Raw genomic sequence first — 22505 nt, 5'->3', positions numbered from 1 at the left:
GAGCAGCACTGTAAGCACCCAGAGAAGAATTGTTCCCCAGTGCTGAAAGGAAGGTCAGGGGATCTTGACAGAGTGAGACCTGTGTCAAGCTGTTCTTCCTCTCCGGCACCGCAGCACCCACCTCCGCCAGCCTCAGTACCCCCACAAGCTCCACTAATTCCAGCGCGGAAAGTGTCATCCTCCAGCAGACACTGTACTGGTCCATTTGTGGTACCGTCAACCCTAGAGGCATTTGCGGCTGCTAGAGACTTGCTCACTCTCCCAGTCCCAGAGTCCCTGGAGATTCAGGACTGCACCGCTGGTACCGATGAGCGGCAGAGAGCCATCCTCCAGCTTTCATGTGGCACCACTAGGGGAACCTTGGCTCAGACTTCTCCGTGACACCGTTTGCCAGCACTGAGAGGGTCAGCATTCCCTTGGTCTCCCCACCACAGCCTGTCTTCCCCATCAGAGTCTAAATTGGGGCCCTACTCTCCCCACTGTCAGGATCACCCGCACTACTCCCTGCACTATTCCTATTCTGCTGTGACCTCAGGTGCTAGGGTGCCCCCAAACACTTGGCCTCCAGGACCATGGGGACTGGCACTCATGCAATGATCTTTTTTGGAACCCATGGGGGGTCCCCCCAGGCCAGGGCACCATTTTGAGGTGTTCGTATTCTGTGACCTCGGAAAGTAGGGCACCTCCAGTACCACACTGAGACCCCAGACTCCGGTTCTGAGCTCAGGGCCAAACCTGAAGAGGAGGTCCCACAGGTCTCGGAAAGGCAGAGTCCCTTCAACAAGCCTTAGCCTCTTCCTTCTCTTCCCCAGAAGAGGCAGTGGTGGCTATCGTGTTTCCCTACCTCAAGATGACCAAAAGGCTCACCAGGACTTCTTAAAGCAGGTGGCCTCAAACTTGGCCTTAGGTCTACTAATGAACTATCTGAAATCCACCTTTATACCTGTACAAAGGATAGAGTTCATATGGGTAGTTCTCAACTCCATACGGGAAAGGCCTTACTTCTGCAGGATCGTGTTCCTGTCAGACACATCCGGTCACCACAGTCCAGATGTGCTTGAGCCTCCTAGGCCACATGGCATCATGCACATATGTGGTGCAACACGTGAGGCTATGTCTCAGACCTTTCCAGGCCTGGCTGGCCACTGTATATTCACCTTTGTGATATCATCTGGACATGGTACTCACTGTCCCCCACTAGGGCCTTGATTTGTTGACTTGGTGGTGGAACCAATGCACTGTCTGTGCAGGAGTATCTTTCAAGGCCCCAACCGTTGGTGTCCCTGGTCTCCGATGCCTCAGCGCTGGGTTGGAGAGCCCACCTAGGGTGCCTCAGGACTCAAGGCCTATGGTCCCAAGAAGAGCTCTCTCTTTCCATCAATATCAGGGAAACTCGGGGTAGTCTGCCTAGCCCACCAAATGTTCCTGCCCCACATTACAGATAAGGCTGTTTCGGTTCTCATGGACAATACAACTGCCATGTACTACATCAACTGTCAGGGTGGAGCACGTTCTTCCCCGCTACATCAGAAGGCAATCTGACTGTGGAAGTTCTGCATCACACTCCATTTATCTAGGAGAGGGTTACTCATCTTGATGGCAACTAGAAAGGCCACTTTCATGGAGAGGTGTAGTAGAGAACACATAGCCAAAGGTTTGAATAGGGCAGTTGTGAGGAATCAAAGCACTAAAGTGAGGTCCCACAGGGGCGTTGGGGTTCTGGATCTGGGTAGAGGTTGCGCACTCCCTGGAGAAATCTTTTGGTAATTGGGTAAGCAAAGACTGAAACACCGTCTACTTTGTCATGGAATATTGTAATGGCAGCCAGATGTGCTCATACTGAACTCATTAAAAGGCAAGATTTCTTAAGGTAAAGCATGTAGTGCAGGACCAATGGTATGGTTGAGGTGATGGCCTCAATTTGTTTGTTTAGGCACCTCATGTGGAATCTCTTTCATTTGTGAGGTACATAACTCGTGTAGTGGGCCACCTGTCATTTAGCAAGATGTTTTCAATGTCCTCCGAACAAGTTACCTCCTCGCCTTGGAACCACTGAGGAGCCAGGCTCTGAGATGGAGCGACTCCAAGTTTGGATGCAGAGTCTGACCTGCTTCCTGAGAAAGGAGATTTGGAAGAAGTGGGAGAAGACATGGAGGCATAAGGACATCCATTGCAGGTATGGGTACCAGGTTTGCCTGGGCCAGGCAGGTACTATCAGAATGACTTTGGCTTGATCGATCCTGATCTTATACAAGACGCTGGACAGCAATGGGGTGGGAGTGATGGCATACAGGAAGGGTGTATCCTATAGGATGAAAAATGCTCCACCTCTGGATCTTGGCTCCAGACCCACTCCAGAGCAAAAATTTGGGCATTTGCTGTTCTGTTTTGTGGTGAATAAGTCTAGCATGGGAAACCCCCATAGTTGAAAAATGCTCTGGATCACACAGGTGTTGATTTCCCACTAGTGATCGTTAGAGAACCTTGGACTTAATGCCTCAGCTGTGACCTTCTGAGACTTCAGCAGGTAGATGGCTGATATGGTGATGCTGTGTTGGATGCACCATGTCCAGAGCTTTATGACCTCCCTACATAGTGAGGAACCGAGGTCACACTCCCCATTTGCTTATGTGGAACATTTAGGCCACACTGTCCGTCACAATCTGTAGGTTTCTGTTTTTGATCAGAGGCATGAAATGTGGACAGGCATTGCAAACTGCGAGCAGTTCAAGTACACTGATGTGGAGTGTTGATTTGGAAAGAGACCATCTTACCTGTACTATAAGGTTGCCTAAGTGGGCACCCCATCCCAGTAGAGGCATCTGTTGTGGTTACCATTTCAGGAGGAAGCTGTAGGAAAGGGACGCCTATGGAGATGTTGCACAGGTGATTCCACCATTGTAGTGAGGCCTTGACCTTTACTGGCATGCTTAGAAGTTTGTTCAAACTGCATTTCTGTGGGGTGTTCACTGTCTTGAGCCAACCCTGCAAGCAGTGCATGTGCACCCTGGTGTGTTTCACCACGTATGTGGTCGACACCATGTGACCTTGTAGTTGGAGGCAGGCTCTGGTGGATATCTGTGGGCTGTGCACTAAGGTATTGATGAGGTTCATTAGAGTGGCGAATCTCTGAGGAGGTAATGATGCTGTTGCTTCTAGAGAATTTAGATGGGTGCCGATTAAGTCCAGTTTCTGACTGGCATTAGTGTGGACTGTTGGAAGTTTATTAGTAGACTGAGACTTGTGAAGAGTGACATTGTCTGTTGCACGACTGTGATGGCTTCTTCCTAAATGACAGTCTTGATCAGACAATTGTTTAAGTAGGGGGTATACTGTGACCCCATGCTTGCAAAGGAGGGTTGCTGCCACAGCAAGGACATTGGAAAATACCCAGGAGGCTGTGGAAAGGCCAAAGGGTAGTACCGTATATTGGAAATGATTCTGTCCCTGTATGAATTGAAGAAATTTCCTGTGCGTTGGACGTATAGCAATGTGAAAATGTGTGTCTTGAAGGTCAAGGGCTGCAAATCAATCCCCTTGTTCCAGCGCTGGAATGATTGTAGGTAACATAACCATCCTGAATCGTGTGTTCTGACGAATTTGTTTAGCTTTCTGAGATCAAGGATGGGTGACACCATCCTCCAGACATCTTCTGGGTTAAAAAAAAAGGGGGGGGGGAGAATAGAAGCCCTTCCCTCTGATGTACAGAAACTGGCTTTAGCACCTACAGGTGTAGATGATATTCTACTTCCTGTCTCAGGAGGGGTTCACGAGGGGTCCCTGAAGAGGGACGGCATAGCTGATTTTGATGATTTCCAATTCCTGTCTGTCAGAAGTGATAGTTTGCCAAGTTGGATAGAACGCTTTAGACAGTTAGTAAAAGGATGGTTGGTTGGAAGTGGTGTTGGCAGCAAAAGTTGGGGGAGGTTTGTCAAGCACTGGACAAAACCTTCAAATCTGCTGTTTAGATGTTGATTGTTGGGATGTGGTGGATTGGGAAGAGTTTGATCTGCATCTGGTCGGTCTCTGCCTATGTCTCTGGTTATCGTATTGTCTCAGTTGCTCTGTGTATGGGGCCTGTCTGGGACGCTATAATGTATAATACCTGCCTTGTTGTTTGTTTTGTTGCAGGTATATAAATATTAAGATCTGAGAGTGGTCCTTGAATCTTCCAATCTTCTACCCATTCCCCGGATTGAACAGAATGCATGGCATTTCCTGTTCTGACGGAACGCGAACAAGTCCACCTGGGGAGTCCCCCACCACTGGAAGATTACTCTGACAGCCTCTGGATGGAGCGACCACTCGTGGCAAGATGAGAAGATTCTGCTGGGGCGATCTGCTAACACATTCCTCGCCCCAGGCAGATGTGCGGCTACCAGGTGGATGGCATGCTGCACACAAGTCCCAAAGGCTGAAAACTTCTTGGTAAAGGGCCAACAACCTCGCTTGGTCCTGCCTGTTGATATAATACATTGCGGTGGTATTGTCTGTCAGGACCTGCACCACCATGCCCTTCAGGTGGGGCAGGAACATCTCTCAGTCGAGGCAAACCGCTTCAAGCTCCCTGACATTTACGTGATGGTTCCTGAAAATGCACCTCCAGAAGGAAGGCTGTGGTTTGAGCGAAGTCGAGAGCCGCCCCAATTAACTCTATTCATTGCACCAGCCATAAGGTCAAATTCTTTTAGTTTACCAACAGGCCCAGGTCATGGCAGGTGGAACGTACCAGATCGAGGCTCCACTGCACCAGTTCCTGAGATCTGCCCTTGATGAGCCATGGCGTGCATATACAAGACCACTGCCTGATCCGGGGAGGAGGACGACTACTGAATTACCAGGGGAGGCCCCAAGAAATCATTCCTCATGGGGGAAGAGGGTTTCGGGGTGGGCGCTTACTCCTCTACCCTGGCCTCCGAGTGCACCTCGCACACTGTGCTCGGTGCCGCCGGTTGCTGCTCTGAGGCGGTGGCAGAGGAGTCGATTGGAGGCATCGGCATCACAGGCATGCCCCACGCGCCCCCATAGGGCTACTGCGCCAGCCACTAGCCTCGCTGCCATGATGGCATCACGGAGGTCGACGCAGCCTTAGGTGCCCAACTGCGCCAATGCTGTCACAGTGAAGGGCTGAATTCCCTTTCCATACTGGAGAAATCACCTTCCGGTGACCACAGAGAGGACGTAGAAGCTTGCGTCTGATGGCTAACCATTGCCACGGGAGACCGGTGCCTCGAGTAGATGGATTAGGGACAGGGAGCTCAGTACCATGACGCAGACCGCTCCCATGGTCTACGAAACTGAGATCTGTGCCGAGCAGACAGCCAGTGGAAGGATGATCGGTGCCTTCCTCTACACGGCCCACGTTGAGAGGGCAGAGACTGCGACAAGAGTGAGACAAGCCAGTGATCTAGGACATCCTGTAGAAGATGGAGACCTGGGGCGTGGAGATGGAAAACGCTGTCTCTATTCCGGAGACCAGCATCATTTGCCTACCCTCAGAGGGGTCTTTACCACTGGCTTGCCTTCACTGTAAGCCTTTGCCATGACCTACGACACGTGGGGCTGGCAGCACTGGTAGAGGCCTCTGCTCTCTGGGAGCCGGGAAAGCCTGTGAAGGTATAGTCCCCGTCACCAATCTGGGTCTCCTAGCCCTTTCTGGAGTCAGTGGCGGATGCCTTGGGGAGCGAGGGGGCCCCACTGGGGGTGGAGGGGAGAGGAGGGAGGTCCCTGTGTGGCTCCGGTGTGGGCTGTCGGCCCAAATTGGGTCCTTCGCCCTTCTTGCTCAGTGCCGGGGCATCACCCTTCTTTGAGCTCCTCTCAGACACCAGTGGTGTCGGATGGAGCCCGGTGCCGGGGTGCGCTGTGCACCGAGGCTGAGGTGCTCAGGGCAGAGTCTAGACAAGAAGGCTCGAATGCCGGGTGGGGAGCAGCCTAGATGAGGAGGGTCCTCAAACAGATGTCTCGCTCTTTCTCAGTTCTGGGACAAAAGTTCTTACAGATGCAACACTTACAGATGCTTCACATGTGTGATTCCCTCAAGCCTTTGAGGCAGCTGCTTGGGGGTCACTAACAGTCAGAGCAGGGCTTAAAACCTTGAGACTGAGGCATGCCCTGCTTGGGGCAAAGTCCCCACTGGGACTCTCTATAACTAGACTACTTAACAACTACTTACTAATTACAAACTATTTACAAGGCCCTAAGGCTCGAAGACTGGAGTAGAAGAACCACTAATCCTTGCTATGCAAGGGAAAGGCGCTTTAACTGACCACCATGGGAGGTGAGAAGGAACTGATGCATGAGCGCAGCACTCAAGAGGGCACCGCAGCTGACCCTACGGATACTGCTAAGGCAAAAAATCTCCAACAGCCGTGCACGTGTGCGCATCCACACCTAGAATGGAATTGACATGAGCGAACACTTGAAGAAAAACTGTTTATTCCTGGCTTTTTAACACACTTTGCTATGTTGGTTCTTATGCCTTCCCCAAGGAAGTGTCAATTGTCTTTACTTGTTGATTAGTTCTAGGTGGCCAAAACATCCACTGGAGTACAAGTTGGGGCTCTACTCATTTCACTTGTGACCTGAAACAGAATTTGAACTCAGGCCTCCACAGGTAAAAAGCTAGTGCCCCTGCACCATAAAGGGAATGCTCCTCAGACTTCTCCATTAAGAATGTCTGATAATAATGTAATTGGATCTTTGGTAATGTGCTTTTTTTTTGTGCGGGGGAGAGGGGAAGGTAAGAGGAGGACTTACGGAGGGAGTGAACAGTATTTTACCTTGATCTTTCACCAAAAAATTGGTAGTAACGAGGGGTGGGACCTGCCCTCTAACTCCAGTGATGAATGGCTCTGATCCGCGGTTATTTCTGTCATCTTCAATTACTTGGATCTAGAATGGAAAGCAGCATGTTAGTCACAGCAGGCTCCATTTCATGGAGGGGGAACACAGAATCTGGAGTTACAGAGCAATCAGACAGGGATTGGGACAAACATTACTAGCTCTAAGAACTGAGAAGCCTAGACCTAGTTTAAGCTTTACCAAGCAGTCAACTCTTATGGTTTCGGAATTGGGAATATGACAAGAGATGGGTTTATTTCAACCACCACCACCACCACCACCACCAAAAAAAAAGCCACTTCCCAGTTTTCTATTGTTTTAATTATTTTGAAGATTGACATGTTTTACATTTTAAGATCTGATCTGGACTCACAAAGCAAAATTTGGCCCAAGAAAATACTTTCTAACAGTATTCTGCTCTTTACTGCTCCCCAGTATGCTCTGTTGCAACTACAGTCACAGACAGATCTCTCTGGCAGCTTTGTTATAATTTCCAAATATCTTTCAGCTTGCACTTCCTTGTTTGCCTGCCTTTTCTTTCTGAGCTGTTAAGTTCCCAGTATTTTCACAAAGTGAAGCTATTCCACTGTATATCTGATTAGACTGTGACCAAAAGTAATATGAAAACTCAGAGTAGGGACCGAATGGCTAGGCAGCAGTTCTGCGGAAAAGGACCTGGGGTGACAGTGGACGAGAAGCTGGATATGAGTCAGCAGTGTGCCCTTGTTGCCAAGAAGGCCAATGGCATTTTGGGATGTATAAGTAGGGGCATAGCGAGCAGATCGAGGGACGTGATCGTTCCCCTCTATTCGACATTGGTGAGGCCTCATCTGGAGTACTGTGTCCAGTTTTGGGCCCCACACTTCAAGAAGGATGTGGATAAATTGGAGAGAGTCCAGCGAAGGGCAGCAAAAATGATTAGGGGACTGGAACACATGAGTTATGAGGAGAGGCTGAGAGAGCTGGGATTGTTTAGCCTGCAGAAGAGAAGAATGAGGGGGGATTGGATAGCTGCTTTCAACTACCTGAAAGGGGGTTCCAAAGAGGATGGCTCTAGACTGTTCTCAATGGTAGCAGATGACAGAACGAGGAGTAATGGTCTCAAGTTGCAGTGGGGGAGGTTTAGATTGGATATTAGGAAAAACTTTTTCACTAAGAGGGTGGTGAAACACTGGAATGCGTTACCTAGGGAGGTGGTAGAATCTCCTTCCTTAGAGGTTTTTAAGGTCAGGCTTGACAAAGCCCTGGCTGGGATGATTTAACTGGGAATTGGTCCTGCTTCGAGCAGGGGGTTGGACTAGATGACCTTCTGGGGTCCCTTCCAACCCTGATATTCTATGATTCTAAGGAATTTGATCACTTCTACACAGTGCTCTCACTAGTTCATACTTTGAGCTTTTGGGACCGAGGCCAGTCTGCAACTCAGACTGTTACAGATCATTCAAGCTGAGCTCGACAGGATGGTAACAGTGTTAAATCCACTAATTACCGGGACAAACTTGTTTAAAAGAATACATCTAATTAGAGATTATGCATTATGAAGTTCAACAGCACTTTTGGATTAAAAGTATCCAATGAATTCTGCCACAGAATGGGAGACTATAGAAAGAGAATTGAGCCCTTTTAACTACCTTTTCAGTACCAATGCCAAATCCATTTTAAGCATTAATCTAGCACTGATCATACTGAACAATCCAATGCCCGCAAATTATATCCCCCAATTTGCAACCTATTTTAACATGCAGAGTGTTATACAGCAGAGTTCTTGTTACCCTTACACAGTACATGTTCTAAACTGTGCAAGTGGAATGCTCAACCACAGAATCAGACTGTGACCATTCCAGGAAAAATCTCTTCTCAAAACTCTACAGATTAACTGAAGTTGGTGTCATCACTGATTAGATATGAGTCATGTGACCAACTTTAGCCAATCACCAGTAAAACAGAAATGATATTGGGGTAATAGAAAATCTAATCCACCATTTTCCTCCAATCCAAAGGTAAATACTTTTCATTTTAAAAAGATTCTCAAGGCACATTTCTAATTTACAAATGTAACATTTTAATTTTTAACAGTGGTGTAGGATCACAGATAATGAAAGAATGTTTATAGCTCCCCATGCCTCAGAGGAAGTCTGCTAAGGGATTCAGACAAGGAATTAATGTCAAAACAAAATGGTTACTTCAAAAGTGAGACAATACATCAAACATTAGCCCAGTATTGGCACCTCAAGAATAAACAGTAATCAAATTCAATTTACACAGGTGGAAAAGACTTCCACTAAGGAACAAACTGTGTGTACTTGTAATGCATATGGTATGCAGAGAGAGTATGTGTAACTACTCATACTGCATTTTTTGTTTCAGAGTAACAGCCGTGTTAGTCTGTATTCGCAAAAAGAAAAGGAGTACTTGTGGCACCTTAGAGACTAATCAATTTATTTGAGCATGAGCTTTCGTGAGCTACATGTAGGTAGGTATTTTGCTTTTAAAGGTCAGGCAGACAATGTGGAGGGGAGACATTCTTCATAATCTGCTTCCAAAGTGCTGTCCACTTTCTATTGCCCCTTATTTCATGACCAGTCCCCATGTGGTGTTTATTTTATTCATTTTGATGAGGTAAGCAGAAAGGGATGGGAAAGAAGGATAAAAGATTAACACTGAAGGGTTAGTAAGGTGAAGCTTATGCCGCAAGCATGCACAGGTGGTCACCAACACAGATGATAGAAGACAGACACCGCACTTACTGGGCTAGGAATTGCATCTGGGTCTATTCTGTGCCTGGGTTTCTGCTGGGGTGGCAGCTCACTGAGATGCTTTTTTTTTTTTTTAAAGTAACAGAGTGCCACAAAAAGAAAAACAAAGAAAGAGTAATAAAACAAAAAGTAACAGTGTTACTTCTCTCTGCCCGAATTTATAGCACTGGAGTTAGATATATACATTTGTACAATCATGCAACAAGAAGAAAAGAACACATCTGCTTCCATACTACACATTAATCCCAGGATCTGTCTTGCCATTGAACTGTTCTTGGGTTCTGAGCATTATGTTGGCAGAGATAATGGCTCACATGCTTGTTTTGTTAGAATTTGGGGATTTGCGCTTTAAGAACATGCTGCAATGGAGCATGCAATCTCTGTTTCTTGAGATTTAATTTAGTGAAAGAGAAGCAAGCAAAGGTATTAAAATGCCCCCATTCCTTCCAAAAAGCAAGTCCTAAAACACACACAAACATCGAATCGAAAACCAGAAAAGCCTAGGACTTCAATACCGTTAGCTAGATCAGGTGGTAACATAAAGCCGGATTAAAGCCAGGTATAAAATTTAAGAAGTGACTAAAATCACTGCCCTAAAAAAGTTTGTCAGCATCAGAAGCAATTGTGGTCTTTGGAAACACCAACTCAGCAGAATCAGGAAGAGTGGAGGACGAGCCTAAGAGGCTAGTGGTAGGAATTACGAGGGACTGTCATTTCACACTGTTGCTTGTCTGCACTCCCCTGCCTGCTTTTTGGAACCTCCCTTCTGCAGAGGATTAAAATTTGAGAAATAGCTCATCCTTCAACTACCAGTGTCTCCCACGATTCTGCATAGAACGTTCTTGGCAACAGAGTTAACTAGCTGCTTTGAAGTTACATCTAGCGGAACAGGAAAGACGACACATTTATGGCCCATACGTTAAATAAAATATCAGCAGAGCTGGATTAACTGCTATGGTGTTATATATTCAATCAGTTCCTGTCATGATTGAGTAACAGTACACCTATAACGAATGGCCCACCATACTATAAACAAGCTCTTCAGGCCTCCTCAAATTGAGCGTTCATTGGTTTCTAACTCAATTGTTTATATCCTTCTTAGAAGCTGGATAATCTCAATGTCAGAAAAAATTAATGCAGTTTTGGGACCTGTGTCAGTCAGTCAACTGTTTCAGACAGAGAACTTATTTTGTCCTATCAGTGAAGTGGGAGGTTTTCAAAATTCAGGTGACAATCCCCACAGGACATCTGATCATTTTTAAGGCAGGTCATGTGTTGTGCCTAAACCAGCACATGTAGACCCTTTCGAAAAGCCACTAACAAACATCAGCACACAATGATCAAATTCTGTCCGGGGGAGTGACAATATGCACTACTTTGATAAATCAATGTGCACTTGAAATACCCCCATACTTCTGCTTTTGGGTCTGAGGCAGGTAAGTATCCCATTTTTACAGACAGAGAAACAAAGGGAGAGAGAAGCTCAGTAATGTGTTCAAGACCACACACGGAATCAATGACAGAGTTGGGAAGGGAACTCAGATGGCCTACACCCAGTTCCATGCTCTAATCACTAGATAATACTGTTTCTGGTAAATCAGAGGTTATATTCCCAGAACCTCCATTCATGGGCAGAAGTATGAAGAACAAAGCCAACAAATAGAGCATTGGGACCAGTTTTTGGCACCCGTCAGTTTGATTTATAAGAAGATGTTTTATGTGGAAGTTCACGTTGGTGAGAACTGAATTAACTTACAGGGCTAGGAATGGAGTCCGGATCCAAGCGTTTTGGCGGGGGAGGTGGTGCAGGTTGACTCCCATAATTTGATGTTCCTGGATAAGCACCGCCATAGTTTGATTGTGGGCCCCTAACCTGTCCAAAGGAACCTGAAAATGAGACAACAGAATGAAAGCATAACTAATTGTTCTGTATTTGTACAGCGCCTTGCACAACGGGGTCCTGGGTCTATTACTAGGGCTCCCTGGAGCTACTTTAATACAAATACTACTAAACACTTCCTTTCTTAACCAGTTATTCTAGTCACCTTAATCCAAAAATGGACAGCTACCTGCCCTTTAAGTAATTAGGATTGAAGAGATTTACCCAAATTCTTCAATTGTAACCTGTCTCTCTATCAGAGTAGTCCAGATTTAATAGTGATTTAAGTAATCCATTTTTGGAACCTGTTTCAGAAATGGGAAGAACTGGTCCTTTAAGACAGTAGGCAATGGGTTAGATCTGCATTAAAGCCTCTATGAAAACACAGGCTATGCCGCAGATCTGGCTAATATAAACTATGACCAAAGCAGTCCAGTACCCCATACTGCACCAACAAAATAAAGAAATACTGATAGAAGCGTGTCAGACAGCTTTTGTGTTGCCCGAGATTAGCACAGATTAAAATTCTGCTATTCTAATTTGTTTAGTTTTTAAATTGCATATATTTATTTCATTTTGCTTTATACTTCATTAATGGAAATTCCTGCGGTGGTACACGGTTGTTTCGGCTGCAAAAGACACAGAAGGCAGTATATAGGTAGATAGCTAAGTACCTGCTACTGTTCTCTTACAAAATGGATAGTTCTGCCCAGCAGTGTCTTAAACACTTAGGCCATGTCTATACTACCACTTCCATTGGCAAAATTTAGGTCCCTTGGGAATCTTGAAAAAACTAACCCCTTGAACGACATGTTTCACCAGCATAAGCGGTAGTGTGCACAGCGCTATGTTGGTGGGCAAGCTTCACCCGCTGACAAAGCTACTGCCGCTTGTTGGGGGTGGTTTTATTATGTTGATGGCAGAGCTCTCTCCTGTCAGCATAGAGGTGCTAGACAACTGATCTTATGGCGGCACAGCTGCATCAATACAGCTGTGCCCGCTGTAAGCTCACTAGTGTAGACATAACCTAAGTGACATGGCCAATAACAAACTACACTGGGCAGATAGCTTTTAAGAAGTAGGTAATTCACCTAGCCAATTGTAAAATGCTGCAGGGAACTTCTTCCTGATCCTTGCAGCTAGTTATCAACATTAATGGTCACAACCATTCAGCGCTTTCATTCAACAGAAAATGTAATAGATATTAATTCATCCTCAACACCCCTTCAAAGGGAGAAACAAATTCAAAGGGATAAAGTAACCTGATCAGAAAGAGAACTTCAGTCAGGGTTAGAACTCACGTGTGCCTCGCTCTAAACCCCCTGATCAGCAACTATACCACTCTACAATGCAGTGATCAACAGCAGACAACATAACAGGATGAGAACTGTAGATCTTATGTTAAATACTTCTATTCATACGTACTAAATTTACTGCTCTTTAGTTCACTAAGGCAGACAAATCAAGGCATAAGGAGATGGAAGAAGGAAGCGTCAGAAGGAGGGAGAGTAGCAATCCATTCTCAACATGTTACAATACTTCCATAAACATGCAGGGTGTGCACATTTTAATCCCCAAGCACCGATATTTAATTTTTGTAAATTCTCTACTTCTGAATATAGGAGAAAGCAAATGTCAACTTTACCAACCAAAGCTCAACATACTTAATTCGAATTGCAAACTCTTCAGGGCAGGGGACCATATTTTATTCTTGTAAAGAACAATGCAAACATATGGTGCTAAACAGTTAGAAATACTTTTGTACCAATGCAAGCCAAAATAATTTTTTTCTAATTCAGCTTAACTCAGTTAGCATCTACATTGACCAAGAAGCATGGAGTAAACACTAAATCTCCATTAGGGATACATCCACCAGAGGTGATCTCAGGACTCTCCTCTAAACTCTGAACAAGCTAAAGGGAACACTAGTGAAAAAAATGCAGCCAAGAGACCACACAGACACAAATCAGGAACCAGACCACTCTTGCACCTAACTCAGACTATAAGTCCGTACTCTCCTGTAGTGCAAAGAGATCATAGAAGATTAGGGTTGGAAGAAACCTCGGGAGGTCATTCAGTCTAACCCCCTGCTCAAAGCAGGATCAACACCAATTAAATCATCCCAGCCAGAGCCGCATGTGGGCCACCCCTGATCTAGTCCAACCCCCTGCTCAAAGCAAGACCAACCCCAACTAAATCATCCCAGCCACGGCTTTGTCAAGCAGGGCCTTAAAACCCTCTAAGGATGGAGATTCCACCACCTCCCTAGGTAACCCATTCCAGTGCTTCACCACCCTCCTAGCGAAATAGTGTCCCCTAATATCCAACCTACACCTCCCCTACTGCAACTTGAGACCACTGCTCCCTGTTCTGTCATCTGCCACCACTGAGAACAGCTGAACTCCATCCTCTTTGGAACCCCCCTTCAGGTACTTCAAGGGTACTATCAAATCCCCCCCCTCACTCTTCTCTTCTGCAGACTAAACAAGCCCAGTTCCCTCAGCCTCTCCTGGTAAGTCACATTCCCTAGCCCTTAATCATTTTTGTTGCCCTCTGCTGGACTCTCTCCAGTTTGTCCACATCCTTTCTGTAGTTCTGAGGGGCCCAAAACTGGACACAATACTCCAGATATGGCCTCACCAGTGCCGAATAGAGGGGAATAATCACTTCCCTCGATCTGCTGGCAACGCACCTCCTAATGCAGCCCAATATGCCATTAGCCTTCTTGGCAACAAGGACACACTGTTGACTCATATCCAGCCTCTCGTCCACTGTAATCCCCAGGTCCTTTTTTGCTGAACTGTCGCTTAGCCATTTGGTCCCCAGCCTGTAGCAGTGCATGGGATTTTTCCTTCCTAAGAGCAGGAATCTGCACTTGTCCTTGTTGAACCTCATCAGATTTCTTTTGGCCCAATCCTCTAATTTGTTGAGGTCACTCTGGACCCTATCCATACCCTCCAGCGTATCTACCTCTCCCTCCAGCTTAGTGTCATCCACAAACTTGCTGAGGGTGCAATCCATCCCATCGTCCAGATCATTAATGAAGATGTTGAACAAACCGGCCCCAGGACCGACCCCTGAGGCACTCCGCTTGATACCGGTTGCCAACTAGACATTGAGCCATTGATCACTACCCGTTGAGCCTGACAATCTAGACAGCTTTCTATCCACCTTCTAGTCCATTCATCCAATCCATACTTCTTTAACTTGCTGGCAAGAATATGGTGGGAGACCATATCAAAAGCTTTGCTAAAGTCAAGATATATCCCATCCACCACTTTCCCCATATCCACAGAGCTGGTCATCTCATTATAGAAGGCCATCAGGCTGGTCAGGCATGACTCGCCCTTGGTGAATCCATGCTGACTATTCCTGATCACCTTCCTCTCCTCCGAGTGCTTCAAAATGGATTCCTTGAGGACCTGCTCCATGATTTTTCCAGGGACTGAGGTGAGACTAACCGGTCTATAGATCCCCAGATTCTCCTTCTCTTTTTTAAAGATGGGCACCATGTTTGCCTTTTTCCAATTGTGCGGGATCTCCCCCCCGTCGCCATGAGTTTTCAAATATAATGGCCAATGGCTCTGCAATCACATCAGCCAACTCCCTCAGCACCCTTGGATTCATTAATCTGGACCCATGGACTTGTGCATGTCTAGCTTTTCTAAATAGTACTTAACCTGTTCTTTCACCACTGAGAGCTGCTCACTTTCTCCCCATACTGTGCTGCCCAGCGGAGCAGTCTGAGAGCCGACCTTGTCTGTGAAGACTGAGGCAAAAAAAGCATTGAGTACTTCAGCTTTTTCCACATTATCTGTCACTAGGTTGCCTCCCCCATTCAGTAAGGGTTCCACACTTTCCCTGATCATCTTGTTGCTAACATACCTGTAGAAATCTTTCTTGTTACCCTTCACATCCCTTGCTAGCTGCAACGCCAATTGTGCTTTGGCCTGCCTGATTATACCCCTGCATGCTCAAGCAATATTTTTATACTCCTCTCTAGTCATCTGTCCAAGTTTCCACTTCTTGTAAGCTTCCTTTTTGTGTTTAAGCTCACCAAAGATCCTGCCTTGTGTACCTAATGCATTTGGAAGAAAGACATTCTCTTCCTTCAATAGGACAGGGAAATACTGGAATCTTCAATTACTGCCACAGTCCTGGATGACTGCGACTCAGTAACCAATACTACTGGTTCACTCAGACTGCACATTACCTTATATAAAGTACAGAAGGAGCAACAGGATGACTTACCATTCTGCTGCACTTGGTATCCTGACTGGGAAGGATGTGAGAGAGGAGGTGGTCCCTGGAGGCCAGTCATTGCAGGCCCAGACATGGCTGGATGAGGTGGTGGTGAGGACACATGATTAGGCTGGGATGTTGGTAATCCAGTTAGAGCATGTCCAGGCAACTGTGAGCCTTGCATTGTTGAAGGTCTTGGGGCCCCAGTGGTAGGAGGGTAACTGGAAGGTCCAATCCCTGTGGAGCAGGGAGGTGGGACAAAACCAGGGGCTTGAGGGAGGCGCTGGGCTGACAGTGGCGGACCAGAAAAAGCAGGTTGTGCCAGGGAAAGACCCTGAGACAGGCTGGTAGGAGGTAATACATGGGTCATGGTAACAGGAGGGGGTCCTTGGCTTGGAGAGTAAGATGTGTAGAGACCAGATCCTGTCGCAGTAAAGCTTCCTGAGGCTGGAGGAACTGATGTTGGGGGACCTGACGAGCAGAAAAGTTATTGCCATTATTTGCTTTCATACAAACAAAAACCACCTGAGTTAAGAGAGCACAAACAAAATCCATGCCCTCTAACCTACCTTGATCTCTACCTTAAGTCCAGACAAAACCCCGCAATGAAAGCCCTTCTGAAACTGGAGTCGGAGAGGCTGAGGAAGATGAAGTTCCTAAAGAGGTCCTGAATCATGATCACTCCCCCTCCCCGAAAAGGATCTTTGATTCCAGGAACATTTGTAATTCATTTCATGCTGTTTAACATTGTGAGTCTTTTCATTAACGTGAAGGCCATTATGCAGTGGCCAAGGCCAGATTGAAAAGCTACAGTGAACTTTATGTCCTACCATTGATCCTTCTCCTTGTAAGGCTATGTTTACATAACAGGCCTTACAGCTGTAAAGTCTCCCATGTAGCCGTTCTTTGCCAGCAGGAGAAAGCTCTCCTACCAGCATAATTAAACCACTCCTAACAAGTGGTGTTAGCTATGTCAGCAGGAGAGCCTCTCCTGCTGACACAGTGCTATCCACACCAGTACTTTTGTTGGTGAAACTTATGTCGGTCGCGGAGTGTTTTTTTCAAAGCCTGACCGACAAAAGTGCTAGTGTACATGAAGCCTAACAATGCAAGACAGACGATAGACTTAATGCAAATTTCCTGTCTTTTTTCTGTGTACCAAAATATGTTACTATCTAAAGGTAATTACACCATACTATTTATAGTGGGAAATTTGAGAAAGATATTTCCTTAAGTGTGTACAGTAGAATTTGTATACTTAAATCCCACTTGTTTTTCTCCTAACAATATGAAGTGTGATTACGCTATATTACAGAATAGGCTTAGCAAAATTAAGTGTGTTAACTAAAACAATTCAAGTGCAATAAAAATGTTTACACGCAGAGAAGACCTAGTTTTACTGCAATCTCCAACCTTCTGTATAAAGGCAATGTCTTGCCAACTACAGGAATGACAACAGAAAAAAGGGTGCCTGGCTTCAACGTTTTCTGCTGTAGAAGTCTTCTGATGTCAATTTAGTTTACAAAGCCCCATGAAACCCTTCAGTGCAGGACAATACAGTCTTTCATCCACTTATTGTTCACACAAGTTCAGCACTTTGTCCCTTTGGTAGCTCCAACAGGCTTTTTCCCCCCTCCTTTTTTAGACCAGGCTCCTGCCCAGCATCAAAGTATGTAGAATCTGCAACAGCTGGCTGAGAAAATGGTCTATTTCTGCAGTTCACATCCAGCTAGTGCAGCTGAACAGTAGAACCAGTTACACTTTTCTTCCTCGGTTCCTGCAATCTGTTCCCAGGATCACCATATGTAACAGGCTCAGTGCTAAGCTTTCTCAAGTAACTGCCTATGACTATAAGATCTACCTGTATACTACCATGACACTCAATGTCCAGAAAACACTATCTCTTACTGAAAAAGGGTCACTGCCATATGAAAAAGGCTCCACTACCAAAATTTGAACACAGAAAGAAAGCAATTATACATACACAACCTTGTGTGCCATAACAACTCACCATAGCCCAGTCCAGCTGGGGGAGGAGCCGAGGCTGAACTGCCTATCTGCATTCCTGCCATGTGATTGGTCAGTTGCTGCGCGCTGGTTGGGGGAGAGCCATATTGCTGGAAGGTAGCTGGTTGGCTAACAGCTGTGGGTCCAGTGCCTGGTATGAATGGCTGAGATGCAGAGGGCCTGTGAGGGGAGAGAAGGAAAGAATACAAATGTTATTAAGAGTGCCCTGTTATGTGAGGAATTACAGTTTTCCATGCTTTACAAACCACTTGAGTGTTCCACCACACCTTCGTGGTTTCAAGTTCTCACAAAACCCAAGAATTAAGCAGTACATGAAGTCTGAAACACAATTACAGTTTCTGCACATCTTTCAATATTCTGTAACACTTCTGCTATCAGAAATCCTGTGTTTCTTACAATATAAATACTCTTATAGATTCACCTCACCAAACACTGTGCTTTTGTTTTTTCCCATGTTAGGCACAGCACTGTCCTAGAAGTACTGCTGCAATCTACTGGCATAGTAGCAGTGCTTTGCATTGCCAAGTGGGAGACCTACCTTGTACTTCTCAGTCTCACCCCACAGTTAGTTTGAGGCTGGAAGAGCTGTCAAGCTAGGATGGGTCAGCCATTTTGGAGAGCGAGTGGGAAAAGGAAGTGCTTAAGTGTCAATCAATGGAGACTATTACAGCCAATTAAAAGTAATGCTGTCTGAGTCCAAAAATGATCTATGCCCAGCCATCCTCTAAAACCTACTGGCATGACAGGGGGGCCCTTGGATGGAGAATCCTCAGAGTTCCAAAGGAACACAAAGAAGCCAGAAGGGCATCGCATAGAGCGCCATGCCCCCCCCAGGGGCCACAGGGGCACATTGTCTCCTTCCAGGAGTGGCATGGGGCCACAACAAGCAGGGAGCCTGCCTTAGCCTTGCTACGCCACAGACCAGGAGCCACCCATAGTAAGTGCCGCCCAGCAGGAGGCCACACCCCAACCCCCAGCGTCCTCCTGAAGCCAGCACCCAAACCCCTGCTGTGCCCCGTGCCCCCAGCCCCAGCCCTGAGCCCCCTCCCAGAGCCAGCAGCCCCCTCCCACACTGCAAACCCCTCTGCCCCAGCCCAGAGCCTGCACCCCTCCCTTTACCCCAGCCCGGTGAAAGTGAGGGAGGATGGGTGGAGGAGAGCGAGGGGGAGGGGGCAGGAAATGGAGTGAGCAGGGCTTCAGGGAAGGGGCGGGGTAGATCCTGGGTTGCCCTTAAATTCAAAAAGTGATCTTGGGCATAAAAAGGTTGGAGACTACTGTTTTAATAAAATAAGGGGGGGGGCACTGGGGGGAAGAGAAGAGGAGTTACGCCCTAAGCTCAGTGACTCAAATTTGGTTTGTTCAAAGTTTGGACTCCTTCCTACTCACCTGTATTTTAAGCATATGAAATTCTGTAAATATGGTCTGCACCCAGGTGTCAATGTTCTCACCTAAAAAACCCAAAGACAACAGCCCTGCACTCATGAGCAACCCTGACATAGGTAACAAGAACAGAATGTTTCAGGAAGTAATATTACAGTTGCAAGCTCATGAGATATTCTATAGGAATAAAAAAATTTTTCTTTTTAAAAAAGGTTTCTAGCCTGATTTTCCAAGTAGCTGAGAACTCCCCGGCCACACTGATGCCAAAGAAACTGGGAATGCTCAGAACCTCTGAGAAGTCTGCTCATTGAGTTTCACTGATGTTTTGGTTGTATTCCTTTCCCTTTACATTGTTTCACAAGTGGCAGTAAGACAAAAAAAATCTGAAGCCACTTCAAAACCTCTTTGCTACCTAAAGCACAAGTTAAGAGACCATAAGTATTTTTGCCCTTCTTTGGAGGGTGAGGGAAAGGTGTGGGGGAGGGTAGGAAAGTAGTATGGTGCTCTAGTAGCTTGATAGATTTAAGGTGTCTGAAGCCTTTCCTATGACTTCCTCTTCTCATAAGTACCTTTGCATCTGGACTGCTGAAGTTGCAATCCCATTCTGCACATCTCCTTGCCCAAACTGACTATACACTGGCTGGCCAGCAGGAACAGGTGCTCCAGAGGTTGGTGGAGGCGCTCTTAATGTACCTAGGGATACACAGAGAAATATTAATTGCATAGATTACCTCATAGAAATCTACCAGCACTGACCAGGTACCCACAAAACTAAGGGAAACAAGAGGAGATTAATGATTTGTGAACAAAAGGTGGCATCTACACTGACCTTTCACCATTGCTGAAGCATCAGTGCAGCTCCATTCATAGCAACAGTGAAAGACCTAGCATGAACAGGATGCCAGCACTTTTCGCCACAGTGTTGTCTACCCCAACTCAGAAAAGGTTTAGATGATATTTGGTTAAGTCTCAGCAGTGGAAGTTCACCAATGGTAGCATTGCCCAAAGAGTCAACTAAAGACAAGGCCCAAATGTCCATCATCCTTTCAGTAACAGTGGCATGACCACCTCTATGCTAGTGGATAAATTATTTTCAAACCTAAGGAAGGGAAGTGGTCAGGTGGGACCTTATGTCAACATTGGGTCACTTTCCCTGTACACACTGGCAGATGAAAAGCATTTGCTGAAACCATTTATAAAATTGTTTCCTGGTACTATATTTTCTGTAATATAACTAGGAACAACATGTCCAAACTGAATGTTAGTAGTTAATAGACTTAGTTTCATTGCAGAATTATGTCCACACTGCAACTGAAGCAGTTTGATCTAACAAACGTAAGTTTAAGTCTGTCTTTCGTATCAGTCCCCCAACACACAGGGCAATGCCAAAGACATGCTTGCAGTGTCTACTTCCAAAACAGAACGCACAAGCATAGGTTTAGTATGATGACGTTGACAAACATACTTATGGATACTCAGTAGCACAATCAAGACAACTATCCACAAAAAATGTGTATGCATTTGTATTATACATATGACTAGATGCAGATGACTTAAAACACTGAAATTACTAGATCAGATCGGACCACTGGTGGTATCCTGACAGTGGCCAGCAACAGATATTTCATAGTATGCTGCTAGTATCCCCATAATGGAGTTATGAAATAAACTGCCATAGGGGAAGCTATTTCTCAATCCCAGGAAGTTGGTTTTTGCACACAATCGAGAGGGGCTTATACTCATACATTTTATTCTGCCTATGTAAACAGTCTTATTTTAATTTACTATGCACCTGGCCTCAGAGATAGCATGCAATAAGTTCTATGAGCTAATTATGCCTTATGTGAATAAGTTTTTCCCTTTATAAGTTTTAAAGGAGTTGCCAAAATCTCACTGAATGCCCTATTTGCCTTGCCTCAATACCAAGAACAAAGGGACATTTACATCTTTCTATACCATTCGTTTTTTAATATACCTCCAGTAAGTCATATCTCATTTGTCTCCTCTTTAAACTAAACAGTCCTAACACTTTTTATCTTTTCTTCCTGTACAGAAGTCCCTCCAGGCCTCTAATCGTCTGAGTTGCTCATTTGAGCCCCTTCTATTTCTGCTATATCTTTTTTTGAGATGGGTGACTATTTGCACTTGATTTCATTTAAGAAACTTTAAGGCATTTTTGGGGTCTCCTTCCCATAATGAAACAGTCCCCTTGCAAAACAGTTAGGAATTGTGGGATACAACCTTACTGTGGGTCTATCCCATGAATCTGAAAAGCATATCTAGACTGATTCCTAGAAGGGGATAGTGGGACTGCTTTAATGTTAGCATAGTTTAAAATGCATAAACACGTGAAATGAAGTTTTCAAAGGTGATTTAACTTTGTTGACAGAACTCAGACTCTTGCAAATACATCAATGCTAGTTATGAATGCATTTCTTTAATTGTTTCCTTGCAATTGCTCCAAGAAATCACTGGAAATATTCATTTTAAAATTGTTGTTGGTCAGTATTATCAGGAAATATTAGTGTCACTGCTAAAGCCCCTCTGTTCACCTTTATCCTCAGCTGAAGACATTTCCCTTTTGCAACATAGACCCCATTGGGGCATTTCATTTACCAGCTGCACTGTCCTGAGATAAAAGATACTGCGACAAAAATCTCAATCTCTCTTCATAGTGAAATTGTTTTAGTGGGTTCACCCAAATTTTGACCTCATAGTGCCCTAAACTAACAGGACAGACAATCGAACATAGCTGTAGTTAGGTTTAAATCAGGCAATCATCAGGAATTTCTACTAAGATTCTTTCTTTATACCCTGTATGTGTTTCTGGAGGGCTGCCAGGGAGAAGAACAGGGACAATACCATCAACCTGCAACTGGGTAGCAAAGTGCACGTTCACCACTTCCTCAAAACAAAAAGATCAGATCAAATGTGGATGTAACAGATTTCACAAAGACACTTAGCAGAGAAACTGGTTTTTGCTGAATGGACAGCAGGACACCAACATCACAAACACTCCCACACAGAAAACTATTTACCTATGAAGTTAGGTGCAAGAGTAGGAGTATCAGAGTTGATAGAAACAGGAGAGCCCTTCGAAGGGAACCCCAAGGAAGAAAAGTAACCTGGAAAGACAAAACACAGCAGCAAGTAAAGCCTGAGAGACAGTACTCAGAGGTAAAGTAGACGCCAGCTGAAGTCAGTTTGCTTTAGAGCAGAGAAACCCATGGAGACAGAGCCATGCTACATTTGTTATACCCCACAAATCCCGAAATATTCCCTATACTCTGCTTGCTACTCCATATTACTATGCCATTGTCTAGAAAACGTACTACCAATGGGCAACACCTAACCACTGTAGATAGTGCAAGCTTAACAAG

At 45.5% G+C, this 22505-nt stretch overlaps 1 protein-coding gene across 3 annotated transcripts in view; it reads right to left on the bottom strand.

Moving 5' to 3' along the window:
• The window catches only part of SEC24C (SEC24 homolog C, COPII component), a 63446-nt gene that overhangs the window by 28822 nt on the left and 12119 nt on the right, over positions 1-22505 (bottom strand). Inside the window, exons 3-9 of one of the 3 annotated variants that reach the window (XM_073352859.2) lie at positions 22164-22250; positions 19695-19818; positions 17729-17904; positions 15727-16188; positions 11353-11483; positions 9588-9656; positions 6780-6891 (exon numbers count right to left, since the gene is read on the bottom strand). In XM_073352859.2, coding sequence (XP_073208960.1) covers positions 6780-6891; positions 9588-9656; positions 11353-11483; positions 15727-16188; positions 17729-17904; positions 19695-19818; positions 22164-22250 — 1161 coding nt within the window. The remainder of the gene's footprint in view (positions 1-6779; positions 6892-9587; positions 9657-11352; positions 11484-15726; positions 16189-17728; positions 17905-19694; positions 19819-22163; positions 22251-22505) is intronic. The other 2 variants (XM_073352861.2, XM_073352862.2) reach the window with 2 other exon arrangements.

Source organism: Lepidochelys kempii, chromosome 7 (assembly GCF_965140285.1).
Source record: "Lepidochelys kempii isolate rLepKem1 chromosome 7, rLepKem1.hap1, whole genome shotgun sequence".
Lineage (NCBI taxonomy): Eukaryota > Metazoa > Chordata > Testudines > Cheloniidae > Lepidochelys > Lepidochelys kempii.
This window is presented reverse-complemented; position numbering and strand designations above follow the sequence as displayed.